The sequence below is a fragment of the Moschus berezovskii genome, chromosome 24 (assembly GCF_049115385.1).
Source record: "Moschus berezovskii isolate FMDL1 chromosome 24, NW_MosBer_1.0, whole genome shotgun sequence".
Lineage (NCBI taxonomy): Eukaryota > Metazoa > Chordata > Mammalia > Artiodactyla > Moschidae > Moschus > Moschus berezovskii.
Window position 1 is genome coordinate 54,806,988 of NC_142483.1, and position 18,347 is coordinate 54,825,334.

General features: G+C 48.2%; 1 protein-coding gene across 1 annotated transcript in view; it reads right to left on the minus strand.

The window, feature by feature from the left end:
* Positions 1-18,347, minus strand: part of CMTM7 (CKLF like MARVEL transmembrane domain containing 7) — a 43,899-nt gene that overhangs the window by 5,115 nt on the left and 20,437 nt on the right. Inside the window, exons 2-3 of the mRNA XM_055414746.2 lie at positions 4,376-4,549; positions 557-655 (exon numbers count right to left, since the gene is read on the minus strand). Coding sequence (XP_055270721.2) covers positions 557-655; positions 4,376-4,549 — 273 coding nt within the window. The remainder of the gene's footprint in view (positions 1-556; positions 656-4,375; positions 4,550-18,347) is intronic.

Sequence of the window (18,347 nt, forward strand, 5' to 3'; positions counted from 1 at the left end):
GATAAATGCACATAGCTCCCACCGTGCTCTACCTTTGCCCACTTCATGCCACTTCTATTCAGGTTAGCCAGTGGGTCAGTGTTCACCTCTGAAAGGCACAGGAGTGTTATTTCCTGGCCTGAATACTGCGAATAGTCAGGAATGGAAAAGCTGAGACTCATGGCGGACAGCTGGTCACAGGACTGTTCCCTGGGCCCCAAAGGTACCTCAGAACCCTTCCCTGCACAGGGCTGAGACAGCCCCGAGCAAATGACCAGGGCAAGCATGAGAATTAAAACCTACTTATCCCCTGATTTAAGGAGTGGCTGTCAGAGAAAGAGGTCTGGGCCGCTGAGAGCATTTGAGTTTTTGCACAGCCCTGCCCATCACCCCCTGACACCCTCTGCCATGGGCCCAAGTTTCAGGCTCCCTGGGGACTGCTGCTGGTGCATCACGGTGGAGACTGATCCTGAGAAAGAAAGGCCCCAGAGAACAATCCCTCTGCTGCCCTGTGAGGAAGAAAGTGGGCATTCAGAATAGGAATTCCTCCCTGCCGCCTCCTGGGAAATGTCCTCACCGCTCCAGCCACCAATCCGCTCTGGCTGTAACTGTTGGAAGCTGCCACCATGGAGGCGATGAGGAGGAGCAGGGTACCGATTAAATAGTGCAGGAGTTCCTGGGGGCAGAAACAAAGCAGACCAGTGGGTAGGGAGCTCCACGCCCGGTTCTCAGAAGAGAAGGACAGAGGGGAGAGGGAGAGACACTTCTCTTCTCCCACTAACACCCCAGCAGGAGCAGTGGAGCTCACAGGCAACAAGAAAGGACGGCTGGCCAGGATGAGGCCAAGCAGGAGAGAAAAGACGCTGGGCAGGCAGGAAGAGAGGCGACAGAGACAAAGATGCTTCTCAGGTGAGCAGAGATGTCCCCTAAGGATGGCTGCACTCCTGAGGTCAGGCTGTCCATGGTTACCTTGACCTCCGGCTATAGCAACTAACAAGCAAATGAACTGCTTGCAACTTCCAGGCTGGAGTGTTTCAGTGCAGTTCCAGCTCTGAGAAGCAAAGCCCTTAAAGAGATGTGTGCCTTTGCTTCAGCTGCAGAGAAAGGTCTGGGCTTGCAATGTGCTGGCTTTGATGGCTGCCTAGAGGGCCTCCCCATTCTGCTGACAAAAGTCCTCCCAGTTCTACCCACATTTTGTCTTCCCTCTTTTTGGCTGTTGAAAATGTGCCCTCAGGCCAGACTGCCGAGGGTCTGCAGGAGGGGCTGACCCCGTCTTTGCTTCCCTTGGGTCCACAGGGCCATCTCTTTATGCCCCATTCACTCTCCACGATTAAATGGGGGCTTTGCAGGTCCTGGAGGAGGTGGGGTCTCTGTCTTTTGATAAGAGGATGCTTCTCCTTATGCCACCCCTTCCCTCCCAACACCAGATCAGAAGGGCGAACTGCGGCTTAGGGCCACCGACGGTGGACTGTGCTCTACAGAGAAATCTGTAGCTGTTAAGGCATATATTAAAAGTGAAGAGAGTTTTCAAACGAATAACCTAAACCTTCACCTTAGGACACTGGGAAAAGAAAAGCAAGCTAAAACCCACAACAAGAAGAAAGAAGGAAACAGAGATTACTGCAGAAATGAATGATACAGAGAAAAGAACAACAGCGAAAGTCCATGAAATCAAGAGCTGGTTCCTTGAAACGATCAACAACATAGAGAAAATTTTAGCCAGACTGACCAAGGGGAAAAAAAAAGAGAGGAAAAACATTCAAATGGCCAGAATCAGAAATGAAAGAGGAGACATCACTACTGATGAAATAGAAAGGATTTTAAAAGAATGCTGTGATCCGTTGTATACCAATAAGTTAGATAAGTTAGATGAAATGGAGATATTCCTAGAAAGACATGCTACTGAAAATGACTCAAGGAGAAATAATCTGAATAAAATCTAAAATAATAGAACCTGAATGAATAATAAAAACACTACCCACAGGAAAAGCCCAGACCAGATGGCTTCCATGCAGAATTACAAACATTTAGAGAGGAATCAATACCAAAACTTTTCTAAACTCTTCCCAAACTTTTCTAAAAAACATAAGAGAAGCAAACACTTCTGATAACAAAACCAAAGACATCACAAGAAAACTACAGACCAATAACATCTATGAATACCAATGCAAAAATGCTCAACAAAAGACCAGCAAACCGAGTCCAGCTACATATAAACTGAATTATACATCACAGTCAATCAGAATTTTCCCCAGGAATGCAAAGTTAGTTCCACATATGAAAATCAGTGCAATAACAGAATCCTAGAGGGATTCATCATCCTACATGATTGTCTTAATAGACAAATGAATTAAAGGTAACTTCTTCTATTTGATAAATATCATCTCTGGTGGCTCAAACAATAAAGAATCTGCCTGCAATGCAGGAGACCTGGGTTTAATCCCTGGATCAGGAAGAGCCCCTGGAGAAGGGAATGGCTACCCACTCCAGTATTTTTGCCTGGAGAATTCCATGGACAGAGGAGCCTGGCAGATTATAGTCTATGGGGTTGTAAGGAGTTAGACAAGACCGAGTGACTAAGATTTATCTACAAAAACCCCAGCTAATGCTACATTTAATACTAAAAACTTAATACTCTCCTCCTAAGATTGGGAACAAGATGATATCTGCTCTTGCCACTTCAACATTCAATTTCTTGCAATAAGCCAAGAAAATGAAGTAAAAAGCATCCAGACTGCAAACAAATGTAAAACTATCTCTATTTACAAACAGTATGCTCCCATAGATAGTAAACACTAAGGAATCCACTAACTGTCTATTAGATCTAATGATTTCAACACGATTGAGGATACAAGATCAATAAACAGAAATCAATTGTATTTCTATCCACTTGCAGTGAACAATCCGAAAATGAAATTAATAATTAAATTTGAAATAGTATGACAAAGGGTAGGATACCTAGCAACACACTAAACAAAAATAGCATAAAACTCGTACTCTGAAAGTTCCATGACATTGATGAAAGAAGTTTTAGAATATCTAAATAAATGGAAAAACCTTCCATACTCATGGATCACAAGACTTTATATTATTATTAAAATGGCAACACTCTCCAAATTTATCTACAGATTCAATGTTATTAGAATCTCAGCTAACTTCTTTGTGAAAACTGAAGAGCTGATTATAAAGTTCTTATGGAACTACAAAAATTCAAAATAATCCTGAAAAAGAACAAGTGGGAAGATGACTGCTGGAATGCAACATGCTACATCCACTTTGGAAACTAGCAGGGCAGTTCCTCAAACAATTCAACAGTTACCATTTGACCCAGTGATTCCACTCTTAGGTATATTCCCAAGAAAATAAAAACATGTCCGTACACAAAACTTGTATACAGATGTGCACAACAGCGGGATTCATAATTGCCAAAAGGTAGAAACCACCCAAATATCCATCAATGATAAATGAATAAACAAAATGTGATTGAGTGGTTAGGGCTCTGGGCTTGTGCTGCAGGGGGCATGGGTTCGATCCCTGGTCAGGGAACTAAGATCCCGCATGCCACGTGATGCACCCCGACAAACAAATCAACAAAAAACCAAAATACGGTATATCCTTTCCATGGATTATTTCTTAGCTATAAAAAGAAATGAAGTACTGATACATGCTATAAATAGATAAACCGATACACACTCTACTTAGTGAAAGAAGCTAGTTACAGAAGACCACATATATGAGTCTACTTACATGAAATCTCCAGAATAGGAAAAGTTATAGGACAGAAAGTCAATTAGTAGTAGCTCAGGGCTGGAGGAGATGAGGGGTGGGAAGTAATAGCTACAGGGTGCAGGATTTCTTTTTGAGGTGATGAAAATATTCTAAAAATGAGGTGATGGTTGCACAAGTCTAAAAACATACGGAAATCCACTGAACTGTACACTTCAATCGGTAATTGTATGACATGTCAACAAAGTGTAAATAAAGCCATTTTAAAAATAATGGGAAGAAGAAACCTTAGCAACTTCTGATATCTTTCTTCAGACTCTGCCTGTCCACTTCAGCTGACAGATCTTATCCATACAACAGTGTAAATACCCAGCACCTCCATCAGCTTCGTCCTTCCACGTTCCGCCTCCAAGTCACCCCCCCACCAACAGCTCATTTTCTGTCACTTGAGAAAAGCAGCACTGAGATGAGAAGCATAGCCTTCTTGCAGCTTGAAGGTGAGTTTTAGAGGCCAGTAGGACACGAGGCAGAGAGGGCCACCCAACAGTGGGAAATTCAGAGCTGAAGCAGCCAAGGAGGCAGGGCGGGTAGACTGGAAGGACGTCGGGCCCCAGCACCCAGCCAGCATCCTGACTCATGCGGGCGGAGAGCAGCCCAGCCGCTCCCTTACCGACAGGGGCCAGCTGATACAGGTGAGCACGCGGTACAGGCGGAAGAGGTGCACCAGGTAGAAGGCTAGGATCATGATCAGGTTGCAAATGGTGACCACTTCAAAGTAGCTGTAGGCGCTGTAGCTGGTCCACATAGAGCTCCTCACACAGATGAAGGCGATCAGCAGCGTGACCTGGGGTGGGGACACGGAGACATCAGAGAAACGCCCACCCGAGACAGGCACCCAGGAAACGAACGACAAAACATGAGTTTATTACTTCTGCACATTCATGAATGAGTGTGCAGAAGTAATAAACTCATGACCTAGAATACCATGGGAGGGACATCCCTGGAGGTCCAGTGGTTAAGATGACATGCATCCCACGCAGGGGATCCAGGTTCGATCCCTGGTTGGGGAACTAAGATCTCACATGCTGCACAGTGTGGCCAAAAAAAAAAAAAATACAATGGGAGGGCAGACTAGAAGAGGGAAGAGAAGGCTGAGTTTCTGTGAAGGCCACTCACAGAGAAGAAAGTCTTGCTTACCCCAAACAGAGGATGAACTGATAACACAGGTGTTAAACATATGTAAGTTCAGTTCAGTTCAGTTGCTCAGTTGTGTCGGACTCTTTGCGACCCCATGAATCACAGCACGCCAGGCCTCCCTGTCCATCACCAACTCCCAGAGTTCACTCAAACTCATGTCCATCGAGTCGGTGATGCCATCCAGCCATCTCATTCTCTGTCGTCCCCGTTTCCTCCCACCCCCAATCCTTCCTAGCATCAGACTCTTTTCCAGTGAGTCAACTCGTCGCATGAGGTGGCCAAAGTATTGCAGTTTCAGCTTTAGCATCAGTCCTTCCAATAAAGTCAATATTAAAAGCACAACCAATTTAGGACAGAGGGAAAATCTTTCATACTGCCTCTGGCCTACTGAACAGTGACTGTCCAAGGGTGTGTGTGTGCAATTTTGGGTTCTATGAGACAGTTGGTGATGTCTGGAGACATTCCTGGTTGTCACAGTGTGTGTGTGTGTGTGTGTTGCGGGGGGAGGATGCTGACACCCCTCCATGAACAGGACAGTCCCCATAATAAAGAACTATCTGGCTGTGTGTATGTGTGTGTGTCTGGAGACATTCCTGGTTGTCACAGTGTGTGTGGGGGGGAGGGTAGGATGCTGACACTCCTCCATGCACAGGACAGTCCCCACAATAAAGAACTATCTGGCTTCAAGTGTAGCCCTCAAGCTACTGTGCTGCTGTGGGGAAACCTTGATGCAGAAAGTCAGCAGCTATAATGAGAATTCAATCACAAAATCAATCTAAGGCTGGCCAAGGCTAAAAACGCTGTTTTCTAAAACTCCTCATTGCTAGTATTATCTATCAAGGTCAGCCAGGAAAGAATGTTCAGCTTGAGGCCTAAAGTGGGCGTGAAGAGTGTTCTACTTAACAGATCAAAGCAGAAGAATGTGGCCCTGACACACGGAGACCCTCAATGTTTGAATATTTCCCTTTGCTAATGAGCAGCCTGAGGGTTTTCATTTTTTCGGTTTCTCTCCAGCCCACTGGCCACGGATGACCTAATGATCCATGCCTTGAGGCTGTTTCAAAGCTCCAAAGGGAGCCTTTGCTTCACCCAGGAGTGTGCCTAAAGGCCCGAGCTCTGCTGCTCCATCAACATCCCCCCCATTTCCAGCCCTCATCTATCTGGGGAGTTAGGTGGGGGGTTCCCCCACCTGGCATGGATCCTCTCACACAGGCTGGGGTGGTTTAATTCATTTAAAATGCAAATAACCCAGGATTATGCAGTGTGATTTCGAGGTGGAGAAACAATTTTGCACCTCACTGAATGCACAGATTAGAATCATTTTTACCAGTCTTTATCTGGGACTGAGTCTGCGGACACGTGGGTAAGTTTCCCCAAGCAACAGAAGGGGCCCAGGCAGGTCTTCCCCTCTGAGCCCCAGGGCTGAGCCGAGAAATACCCAATTGCGCTATGACCCCAAACCATCTCCATCTTCTCTGGGAACCCTGACTATGAAATAAGACTCCCAGAATTCTCATCCCTGGGCCTCAGGCCGCCAGTCATGCAGTCTTCTCCAGTAAAGCCTGATTCTGGCCAATTTCGTTTAGAGGGCAGATGGTGTATACTTGTGCACGCTACCAAAAGCTTCCTTTCTGCCCAAGGAGGCATCATTGCTACTTTAGCTAGCCAGCATCTTAGCTAGTGCACTTTATTCTAGGCTTTTCAGGAACTCCTCCAGGGCCAGTGAGTAACCTCTGCTAATGCCTTGCATCCTCCAGATTGACACTCAGGGGGCATGCGGAAGGGTGAAGCAAGAGAAAGAACAGACAACGGAGAGACAAGAGCTGGGTGTGGACAACCCCGCCGCCCCCATAATCAGCCCTCTCAGGACCTCTTTGTTCCCTTCCCCCTTCATTAAAAAAAAAATGAAGTATAGTTGATTTACAATGTGGTGTTAGCTTCGGGTGGACAATAAGGTAATTCAGTTATATATGCATATATATATATATGTTACGGAGAAGGCAATGGCACCCCACTCCAGTACTCTTGCCTGGAAAATCCCATGGATGGAGGAGCCTGGTGGGCTGCAGTCCATGGGGTCGCAAAGAGTCGGACACGACTGAGCAACTTCACTTTCACTTTTCACTTTCATGCATTGGAGAAGGAAATGGCAACCCACTCCAGTGTCCTTGCCTGGAGGATCCCAGGGACAGGGGAGCCTGGTGGGCTTCCGTCTATGGGGTCGCACAGAGTCGGACACGACTGAAGCTACTTAGCAGCAGCAGCAGCATATATGTTTTATATATATATATATATATATATATAATTTTTCAGGTTCTTTTCCATTATAGGTTATCATAAGATACTGAATATAGCTCCCTGTGCTGTACAGTAAGTCCTTAGTGTTTATTTATTACGACCTGTTCGCGTTCCCAGTTTAAAAAGTCTGAACTCGGAGAAACTGAAGTGAAGCAGGCTGGAGAATTTCTGGAAGACACAATCAGTTCTGTTTAGTATCAGTGTGATACCACCTAAAGGACTCACTTGTTTCTCTGGCGGCCTCATGTGTGTGTGTGTGTGTGTGTGTGTGTGTGTGTGTTAGTTGCTCAGTCATGTCCGACTCTTTGCAACCCCATGGACTGTAGCCAACCAGGCTCCTCTATTCATGGAATTCTCTGCTGCTGCTGCTAAGTCGCTTCAGTCATGTCTGACTCTGTGCAACCCCATAGATGGCAGACCACCAGGCTCCGCCGCCCCTGGAATTCTCCAGGCAAGAATATTGGAGTGGGTTGCCATTTCCTTCTTCAATGCATGAAAGTGAAAAGTGAAAGTGAAGTCGCTCAGTCGTGTCTTACTCTTAGGACCCCACGGACTGCAGCTCACCAGGCTCCTCCGTCCATGGGATTTTCCAGGCAAGAGTACTGGAGTGGGGTGCCACTGCCTTCTCCTGGAATTCTCTAGATCCTCTGATAAAGGTCTTTTCTTTTGGCTGCACCATGAGGCTTGTGGGCTGAACCTAGGTCCTGGCAGTGAAGGCTCTGAGTCTTAACCATCAGGGAATTCCCAATCTGTTTTTTTTATAACAAACTGTCAAGCAAGTTGAAAATAAGGCATCTAATATAAATGTCCAGGGGTTTAAAAGTCACGCTGCAAGAACCTTCAACTCAAAGCCACATCTCTTGGACCTGCCACGGCACTGTTTGGAGAGACCCTAGCTTTCCCTCAGATGAGAAACCACTCCCTCTCTCCTAGACTGAGTTCTATCTGACTCCGTGCTATCAGAATTCTTACTATTAGAAAGGAGATGAGTGTTGTGAAAGCAGCATGAGTTTTTATTTCACAGCAGATGACACCAACTAAACATCACCCGAGAGCAATGACTGTCATCCCCTGAGGACTTTGGAAACTAATACAGGCAGATCTGAGGTCCACGGCCACGTGCCAGGCAGTGGGCCCAGGTTTTCAGGCTGGGTGGGTCTCCTTCAAAGAGTAAATGGAATTCTCAAGTCTAAGACGGACAATTTCTGACAAGCCTCCAGAGGCGGTGCTCAGGAGATGAACTGCCCAGGGACATGCCCTCAGCAGGTCTGTCCCCTAAAACCCTGCCGACGTCTGGCTGCAGATGGCACCACACACCTTTGTGTGAGAGCCTGCCAGGACTGGGTGCCGATAGGGCACCACCCCACGCTCTTACAGGGTTTTCCTTCTGACCTTGGAATAATGTTTCAATGAGAGACACAGGCAGGAGGAAGGAAAGAAGTGATGAAAGGCAACATCAAAAGGCCGCAGACCTACTCTAAGAGGCTTTGCAGGAAAAGCCCGGGAGATGAAAGCTGGGCTTGTTCAAAAAGTCAGAGATGTGGGCAATGACGCGGTGATGGCAAAATGTATCTGTAGAGGTAAGTGGGCCCAGTGATGGCTCTGCCTGGGGGCAGGGAGGATGGCAGGACATACTCCAGCTGTGGCTGAGCTCTGCCCTGGGCTCGCGTACACACACCCCTGCCTGTCGGTGGAGTCCCTTCCTCTAGTCTCCAGGAAATTGCCCCGCGCCAGCTCATGGAAAGGCATGTGTCAATGGACTGTTCTGTGGTAAAATTCACTTATTTTATTTTCCTGTATTATAAAGATCACATACGAGGAATTCCCTGGCAGTCCAGTGGTTAAGACTCCATGTTTCCACTGCAGGGGGCACAGGTTCGATCCCTGGTCGGGGAACTAAGATCCCTCAAGCTGCACGGCACTGGCAAAAAAAAAAAAAAAAATCCCATACAAAGCCGTAAAAGGCGCTTTGTGACACCTCGTGGAGATCTTTAACGGCATTATACCCAGGCCCTGGGATAAGTGCCCTACAGTTTTCAACCAAGTTCATCCTCACAGCAGTCCTCGGAGGCAAATCCTACTGTCATCCTTTCACAGGGAAAATAAGGCCCAGAGAGGTTAAATGACTTGCTGAATGTCACACAGCAGGGCAGCGGGGTCAGCTGTGCCCCCGGCACATGGCTGTGCACCCCTGCTCCCCACAATACCGCCCTGCCCACGGGACCTACTTGTGTCTCTCTGGGCCCCTCTCCCAGCTCTCCTGGCCTCTGTTCGCAGCCCAGGGCTTGAACCCTCTGTCTGCTTCCCACTGGGAGCAAGCACAGAACAGCCTGTGGGACCCTGGATAATAGAAGGGAAACCTGCCTTCATTCCTGCCTCTCACACTGGGAGGCAGGGCTCTGGGGCTCCAACTCAGAAACGTGGGGCCCTTTAGAAATGACAGTTATGTCAGGCATCCTGCTTACATAATAGGGTCACTCTAATTACATAACACTTATACAGAATAGAAAATCAACTCATGAAGTGTCTAAGAAAACAAAAAAAAAATCACCCATAATCCCACTTCTCAGAGATAACTACCACCTCTGGAGTTTAGGGTATTTCTACATATGGATGTTTTGAGCACATATGTATTATTTTTTGGAGAAGGCAATGGCACCCCACTCCAGTGTTCTTGCCTGGAAAATCCCATGGATGGAGGAGCCTGGTAGGCTGCAGTCCATGGGGTCTCGAAGAGTCAGACTGCTGTGACTTAGCATCAGCGATATTATTTTTCCTTTTCAAAGACTGGATTGCACGCTATATACAGTTGTTTAAAAGAATTTTTATTTATTTTTGGCTGCACTAGATAAATTTTTTTTTTTATCGTTGCTGCCTGGGCTTTTCTCTAGTTGCGGCGAGTGGGGGCTACTCTCCAGATGTGGTGCAGGGGCTTCTCATCGCAGTGGCTTCTCTTGTCGTAGAGCGTGGGCTCGAGGCAAGCAGGCTTGGTTGCTGTGGCACATGGGCCTAGCTGCTCTGCAGCGTGTGGGATCTTCCTGGATCAGGGATCAAACCTGTGTCCCCTGCACTGGCAGGCAGATTTTTAAATTTTTGTTTGCCACTGAGCCACCAGGGAAACCCCTACACACTGTTTTATACCCTACTTTGCATTTTTCAGAAGGCTTTTTTAATGTGGACCATCTTGAAAGTCTTTATTGGAGTTGTTACAATATCGCTTCTGGTTTCTTTTTTATGTTTTTTTGCCCAGGAGGCTTATGGGATCTTAACTCTCTAACCAGGAACGGAGCCTGTGCCCACTGGAAGTGGAGTCCTAACCACTGGACCTCTGGGGGAGTCCCGATGCCCTGCTTTTTAAAAAGATAAGTATTTTACCATTTGCAGTCTCTCCTCACTCAATTATTCGGCTTCAGAGTCCCAGCAAGCAGTATATTTCATCTGTCTGTTGTTTACTGTCTGTCACCCTTGACTGTAAGCCCCATGATGCTGAGGGTTTTGGTCTGTTTTGCTCACTGTTGTTCCAAAGTCAGGACCTTGAATGGCACGTGAATTCTTCACAGGTAATATTTTTGGTTGGAATGAATGAATACAGTTTACAGTCCACCCACTCCTGAGGCCTTCCATGTTCCAGGCACCCGGCAGGACCACGCTCTTGCTCCCTCATGCTGAGAGGGGGAGAGAGAAAGGAGAAAGCATCACGCAGGACAGGCCCCACCATTAACACATGGGAGGAGACCAGTTCATTCAGGCTTCTCTTGTGCATCTGAAACAAGTGCAAACTTTGACCCCAGAAACAAGGGGTCATCAGGGAAGCTCTGCAAAACACACACACACACACACACGTTCAGGTGCGGATCAGGCCAGAGTGATGCTGTGACCAGCTGGCCACCCCAGCCCTGTGTGTTCTTCTCTGTACACAGTTCAGCACTGGGCACAAGGGCAGGGCTCAGGACCAATTCCTTGCTGCACCCACAGGGCCCAGCACAAAGGAGGTGTTCGATGATGGGTGCAGGACTGAATTTGGGGCAAAACTGGATTCTCACCAGCGCCCCAGTGTAAACACGGCCTGTGGGTGGACTGCAGCCTCTTCTCTGCAATCACGTCGCCTTGGCTCTTGGGTTTCGGGAGACAGCACTGAACGCAGGGGTTTGCTTTGGGGGCATGAGCGGGAGGGGCGCTGCCTTAGCTGGGGCCACCACAAGCGTGTACAGTGCTGGGCGACAGACACACCCTGGGGCTTCCTTGGTGGCCAAGTGGTTAAAACTGCGTTTCCAGTGCAGGGGGCCCAGTTTCAATCCTTAGATGGGGAAATAAGATCCTGCATGCCATGTGGTGCAGCAAAAAATATAAATAAATAAAAGACACACACACACACATACCCTGAAATATTTATGGATGAGATAAATACACCAGTACAGGAGCTGCTTCTTCAGAATAATATGGGAGCAAGTGTGCATGAAGGATCTTTTGGGAATGATGGAAAACTAAAATTGGATTATGGTGACGGTAGCACAACCCTGTCAATTTATTAAAAATTACTAAATTGTATGCTTAAAATGAGGAGCTTTTATGGTATGTACATTATACATCAATAAAGCTATTAAAAATAAAAGGGAAGTCTAAGGAGGTGAAGGTATAATTCAAGGAGGACAGAAGGAATTCCCTGGTGGTCCAGTGGTTAGGACTCCGAGCTTCCACTGCAGGGGGCAAGGGTTCCATCCGTGGTCAGGAAACTAAGATCCCATGTGCCACGAGGTATAGGAAAAAAAAAAATCAAGGAGCATTGGGCATGAGCTGGTGGTGACTGCTGCTGGTGGTAATGCAGGTACAGATGCGATGAGAATAACTTCCAGTAACACAGAGAATCCTGGTGCTTCGCCCCCAAATACATACACAGTGAACCGTGAAGTAACAGTCAACAGCGAACCAACACATGAGGATTAATACCAAGCACAGGCTTGGGAGGCACTGCCGGATTTAACACCCAATTGTCATGTATCTAAAAAGAATTAGCACATCTGTTGATCCAGTAACATCATCTTTACTAAATTATCCTACTGAAATAGGAAGCCCTTAACTGAGGAAACATAGTATTAATTTAGAATGGGGGAAAACAGAAAATATATGAAAAGCGCTCTCTTTTTTTTAAAAGATTCTAAATCCCAGAGAATGGGATGAAAAGACCCCTCCGTGTGACCCCCCCAGGGTTTGACTCAAGAGTAGGAGCTAATGTTTCTCAGAGGTTCTCTGATAAATCATTAAAAGACAATAAGAGACACAGATTGCTGAGAATCTTCTCCAGGACTTGGGGGGAGCAGGGGCAGGGTCAACAGCCCTTGCTGGGACATGAGCTTTCCACAAAGTGCTGAAATGATGAAGCTTATTCTTAGGGATGCCTACTGTTTATCAGGTACCTCCCACGAGCCTGGCCCTGGGTTGTGCTCTTATGATTCCTCTTACGCAGATGAGGAAACCAAGATGTGGGAAGTGCCCGCCCCGTACCATAGAGCTGTTTGCCCGGAGACGGGATGCAGTCTTTTCCATCCAATTCCACAGTTTGGTTCTTAATCACAGAGCCCTGCTTCCGCCCCCTTTTATGTTTGTTTTTTTAATTTCTCTCCAGGCTGAGGTCCCAGGTGGTGTTCCAGTGGTAAAGAACCCGCCTACCAATGCAAGAGATGAAAGAGATGTGGGTTGGATCCCTGGGTCAGGAAGATCCCCTGGAGGAGGGTATGGCAACCCACTCCAGTATTCTTACCTGGAGAATCCCAGGAGCCCGGTGGGAAACAGTCCATGGGGTTGGAAAGAGTCAGACACGACTGGAGCAACTTAGCACGCATGCACGTGGGACAGGGCAGATGAGTTCATTGGCAAAGCTTTAATTAAGCTCTCCCTGAGGACTCAATGGTCTGGGGTAGGAGACAGGATGGGACTGGACTGCACAAGAGGCTTAAATTCCCTGCAGCCAGATATTCTGACACACCCTCAGCCTCAGCAGTGAGGGGTAAAAGGAACATCTCACTCCTCATTACTGCATGCCAGATAGTCGACTATGCTTTCAGAGAATAGCCGTAGCAACAATTCCAGGCTCTTGTGCTCCTCTAGACCCTGGCCGCTCCTCACCTAGAAGCAGAACGCATCCCCTGCCTTGAACTTGGGTCACCTGAATGGCCTCCTGGCAGGTGGTGAAAGTGACACCACAGGCCTTCCACGGCTGGGCCAGGGACCCTGATGCAACTTCCCTAAGCCCCCACCCCATCTGCGAATGCACCCCTGGAGCTCTCCCACCAGAGGTCACTTGGGGAGGCTAAGAGTGGGTGTCTGGCCAAAGCCCCAGCTGAGGGTGGGTCACCAGTCAGCACCTAGCTCAATGCACGAGAAAGCAAAGCCTTCGGCTCCTCCGGCCCCAGCTCTCGAGTTCTCCCAGCTGCCCAGTCACCATGGAGCAAAGACAAAGCCATGTTCACCGTGTTCCGCCCACGCTCCTGACCCACAGAATCTGTGAGCCTAGCGAGTGGCTGTTTTACACACACCAACTTTAGCGGCAATTTGCGGTGCAACCATAGTAGCTGGAGCAGGCGTTTAAACCAAAAAAAAAAAAAAAAGGTCCCGCCTGGTCTGATTTGAAAGTTGCATATGCATTGTTCTGGGTTTCGTGTTTTGATTCTTGAGCAAAGGGAAGTTGAGGTCCGTTCAGAGGGCAGCAGGGGGCCCAGGTGAGGGATCACATCTGGGTCCCCACCTGGGACCCTTGCGTAGACACTGCCCCTCGGCTGAGAGCTCTCGGGTGGCTCAGCTGGAAGGCAGCTGTTGCCTCCAAGAACCCAGTCACTGATGATTACACAGCGCAGCCGCTGGCTGCAGTGGGGATGGCTGAGGACTGCTCCATAAACCCCCACCTCCATCCCATGTCACACCCCCAAAAAGATGCTCGACCTGGATGGTCCTCAACGAGAGGCTCTGATGCGGCGACAACTGCTGGGTCTGGATGCTCCGGGCTCAGCTGAGAAAAATGAAAAAATGCCACTGACAGTCAGAGGCTACCTCCATCAACTCTCGGTCTGGGCTTCTCTGCAGTGGCATCTAAGAAGGAGATGTCTGGTGGCAGATATTCAGACGGTGCTGAAACCCAGTTACCCCAGATGAACCCAATCCAGATCGGACGAGAAGCCAGCCTCCAGACACAGAAGCAAGCTGGGGTCATGATTAGCAGGGCCAACCGCAGCTGACCTCCACCATGTGAGCAGTAAAGACTTAGTGATGCCGCCAAGATTTTAGGACTGTTTGTCATGCAGCAAAAGCTAACTGATGCGTCTGTTTTCAGAACTTCCCTGGTTTCCCATTCAGGCAACCCCAGTTTTTACAGTGGAAAGAAGAATAAAGTTATTTATTCAGTGATTATTTATTGAGTCCTAACGATGTTCCCAGCCCTGCTTAGGAACACAAGGCTATGTTGGTTTTCATTTTGCCAAGGACAATCCTAAGGAAACCTTGATGCAGGAGAGAGAGTTACGCCATTCAGTGCTTTGGCCAGATCCTGGTGAAGTAAATATTTGGAGAAGCTGTGTGGCCCGGCCCCAGCAGGAGGCCTGGCATTCAGCCCTGGGTGCCTGCCAGAAGTAAGTGCCTGCTGGATTTGACAATGTGGGTGTGGGATGCCTTGATTAAAAACCCAGACAGCATGATGCCAACTCAGTGCCAGCCTGGGGGAAAAAAAAATTAGTCTGGGATAAAAAATGACAAAGCAAGTACACACGAGCCACTGGGGAATTGTACGCATGTATCACCGATGGAAAACCACAGCGATTAAGGGCACATGACTGGTGTATGGCGCCCAGAGAGAGGAGAAGGGAGACCTGAGTTTAAGCCAAAGGCTGGTCTTCAATCGGAACAAGTGAGCCTGCAAGGAGCAGTAAAGCATAGCCAGCAACCCCCGTGGGTCCAACAGTCACTTAACAAACACAGGTACTAATGGGCCAGTTGACCTCGCCAGGCCTCAGTCTCCTCGTCTTTAAAATGGGTAAGAAGAAAACCAACCACAAAGAGTTGATGTGAAGACTGAGTGAGATGATTCGAGCAAAACATTTAGAACGGCCAGTAGTGCTCTAGTAAACATCCGACAAAGGGCAAGTATTAAAAGTCCCTGCAGATGTATTCTGAGAAGAGTAACACGGGATGATGTTTGAGAAGCTCTTGGCACACAGCAACAGGTAACCGGTGGCTCATCAACTCATGCGAGTTGTCAGCAGGCAATAAGTGCACCAAAAGGACAGCTTAGACCCGGGCCCTGCCTCAAAGGACAAAGGACTTCAGACCCAGACGCGGGGACATTAAAAGAAAAAGGAGACGAGGGCTTCCCTGGTGGCCCAGTGGTTAACACTCTGTGCAGGGGGCCCGGGTTTGATCGAGGAACTAGATCCCACATGCCGTAACTAAAGAGCCCACATGCCCAAATGAAGATTCACGATCCCACATGCTGCAACGAAGCACCAGCACAGCTCAAATAAAATTTTGTTTAAAAAGAAAAGAAAACAAGGGACGAATAACATCAGGGAGGCATCATCTGTGAGGAAGGCTGCTGGAGGGCAGGAAGGCATGCACGTCCTCTGTAAAGAGCAGGTGTGGTTCAGGGTGGACTCACGGGCTGCAGGATTTGAACACATGGAGAAGGGGAAGAAGGCTTCCAGCGGAGGAAGCCTGGTGGGAAGGCGAGGCTGGAGAAGCATGGGGCAGGTATTTGGGGGCGGGGGAGATGTCCACTGTAAGCAAACCCTCCCACTGTGATGGAAACAAAGCTGGCGCAGGAAAGGGGTGAACAGGTCCTGGACTGAGAAAGGAGCCGGTAGGGGCGGGCAGTGGGGAGCCAGTGAAGATCACCGAGCAGGAAGAGCCATAAGTGGAACTTCAGGCTTGGCAAACACGTGCGGTGGAGGTGGGGGAGAAGCAGCGCAGGCTCAGGGAGGGGGAGCTTGTGTCCCACGGGGGCACAAGGAGCAGAAGCCAGCCGGAGGAATAGAGGCAGCGGGGAGGAAGCAAGGAGGGTGACAGGTGGCAGAGATGTCCTGGGGTCCTTGGGGTGACGTGGGGCGCTCCTTCTGCATCACAGCTCTCGGGGGCAGATGGGAAACTCCCTCCCCCTGCGAGCTCAAATGGGAGGCGGCTGCCTCGGATTCCTCAGACTGCTGACTGCAGGCTCCAAACCAGCTGGCAGAGCTGTCTGTCTAGACCTTTGCACAGACAAAGCCCTGGATGAAAGAAAAAAACGCGCCAGGCCCCCTGCCTCTGCTGCTCTTTGGCTGGGTTTTAGAAAATGACTCCCCAGAGGGGACAAGATCACAGGGCAGGAGTATTTGCCTCGCCCCTGACCGCTTCCCTCTCCAGCCACCACATCCTTGGTTCAAAGGCAGAGTTAACTGTGGTCCACACCCCCAGCTTCAGTGACATCACCCCCCAAAGCAGGCCTTTCTCCTAGGCCTCACTCTCACTTTCAAATCACCCGTGTGCCAGGTGAAAACAGACTTTCCTTCAGAAAGTTCCCCACCCCCTCGGCCTCTGCTTACAAAACCACCCCAGTAAGGCTGCAGCCCAGCCCCTCCCTACTGTTTCCCCTCCCTGGGCCTGCAGGCTCACTCCAGGCCTCCTGGCTGCTGGAAGCTGCCTGCTGGTAAGATACAGAGCCTTTTGGTCCCCACAAGGCAGCCCTGCTCCGCCTCAGTCTCAATGCCTTTGGAAGAAGCCGGGAGGAGAGAGACAGGAGCAAAAAGTTCCTGCTAAACAAAGCCTCCTCTTGCGCGCGTGCGAAGAGACCCGCTCAGATAAATGCAGCAGGGACATACTGTCCCCAGGGCTGCCCTTAGCAGAGCTTCATCAAGGTGAGGCGAGTCAAGTTAGATTTAGCCACAGGACTCAAGTGCTGCCTCCTACACCCTGTGTCTGAACTGAGTTTCATGACTTTATCCTGTTCGAACACAGGCAAAATCAGAAATCCCAAAGGGCTGCAGCCACAGGAAGAGGGAAGAGAAGACCCGAGCTCGGCTACCAGTGTGACCAAGTCTTGGTGGAGCATTGCAAGCTGCTGAATCAACTCTTTCCAGGCTATCAAAAGTCTCCAAAGAATAAGGGCACAGGACTTCCCCCGTGGTACAGTGGATAGGAATCTGTCTGCTAGTGCAGAGCACATGGGTTTGATCCCTGGCTGGGAAGATTCCACATGCTGCAGGACATCTGAGCCTATACACCCAATCACTAAAGTCCTAGTGCCTGAAGGCCTGAATGCCACACTAACGAACCTGCAAGCTGCAACGACTGAAGCCTGGGTACCTAGAGCCTGCGCTCAGCCACAAGAAAAGCCACTGCAATGACAAGCCTGCACACCGCATCTAGAGAAAGCCCACACACAGCACTGAAGACCCAACTCAGCCAAAAATACATCATCAATTAGACAAAAATGTTTTAAATAAAAGATTAAAAATATATTGGTATATTGAATCCAACAATCTATACAAAATATAAATGCTCAACAACTAAAGTTTAGCCCAGGAATCCACAGCTGGTTCAACATTTGAAAATCAATATATGCCCATTAACAGAAGAAGAAAACCTGAATATTCTTATCAATTGGTGCAGAAAAAGCATTTGACAAAATTCAATATCCGTTCATTATAAAAACTTTCAGGATAGCAGGGAACTTCCTTGACCAGATAAAGGTCATCTACAAAATAATCTGGTGAAGGACAGAGAGGCCTGGTGTGTTGCAGTTCATGGGGTCGCAAAGAGTAGGACACGACTGAGCAACAAAACAACAAAATAATCTATACTTAGTGGTGAGAGACTGCAGGTTTCCCTCTAAGATAGCAAAGATGTCCTTTTTCACCATTCATATTCCATGTTCTTCTGCAGGTTGCAATAAGGAAAAGAAATAAAAGGCATATAGATTGAAAAGGAAAAAATAAAACTTTATTTGGGACTTTGTGCTTCCACTACAGGGGGCACAGTTTTGATCCCTGGCCAGGGGACTAAGATCCCACATGTCATATGGTCAAATAAATAAATAAATAATTAAAAAAAAAAACCCAAACAGCTTTATTTGTTGATAACAGGATTACTTATAAGTCCCAACAGATATAAATAGATATAAATATAACTTT